General features: G+C 66.7%; 1 protein-coding gene across 1 annotated transcript in view; it reads left to right on the top strand.

The window, feature by feature from the left end:
- The window catches only part of SESN2 (sestrin 2), a 13,795-nt gene that overhangs the window by 8,712 nt on the left and 4,671 nt on the right, over positions 1-412 (top strand). The window contains exon 2 of the mRNA XM_035901299.1: positions 73-138. Coding sequence (XP_035757192.1) covers positions 73-138 — 66 coding nt within the window. The remainder of the gene's footprint in view (positions 1-72; positions 139-412) is intronic.

Consider the following 412-nt stretch of genomic DNA (forward strand, 5'->3'; position numbering starts at 1 on the left):
CGTCCCGGGGATGCTCGGTGGCTCCTGGGCTGCCCCGGTGCTGGGCTAACACCGCCTGCTTTTTCTCCCTAGGACACAGGGGTCAAGGTCCCCCGGCAGCTGGGGAAGGGCCCCAGCGCCTTCATCCCCCTGGGAGAGGTGAGAGCGGTGGGGTGGTCGTGGGTGGGAGCGTCCCTCCCTGCTGGGGGCCCCTCGCTGCCCTGGGTGGGGGGCACGGGGGGCTGTAAAGAAGGATCCCCACACCCCCCACCCCAATTGCTAGTGCCCAGCCTGGGTGGGTGGAGGTGGGATGGGGAAGGGTCACCCAGCCCGGGGGTATCCCTGTGGCAGTGGGGGAGGTGTCTTGTTTTGGAAAATGGGGGGAGCAGTTGTGTTGTTTCACCCTGGTGTTTTCCTGCCCGTGCCTCAGTTT

The sequence above is a fragment of the Egretta garzetta genome, unplaced genomic scaffold, assembly GCF_000687185.1.
Source record: "Egretta garzetta isolate BGI_Z169 unplaced genomic scaffold, ASM68718v1 scaffold368, whole genome shotgun sequence".
NCBI classification, from domain to species: Eukaryota; Metazoa; Chordata; class Aves; order Pelecaniformes; family Ardeidae; genus Egretta; species Egretta garzetta.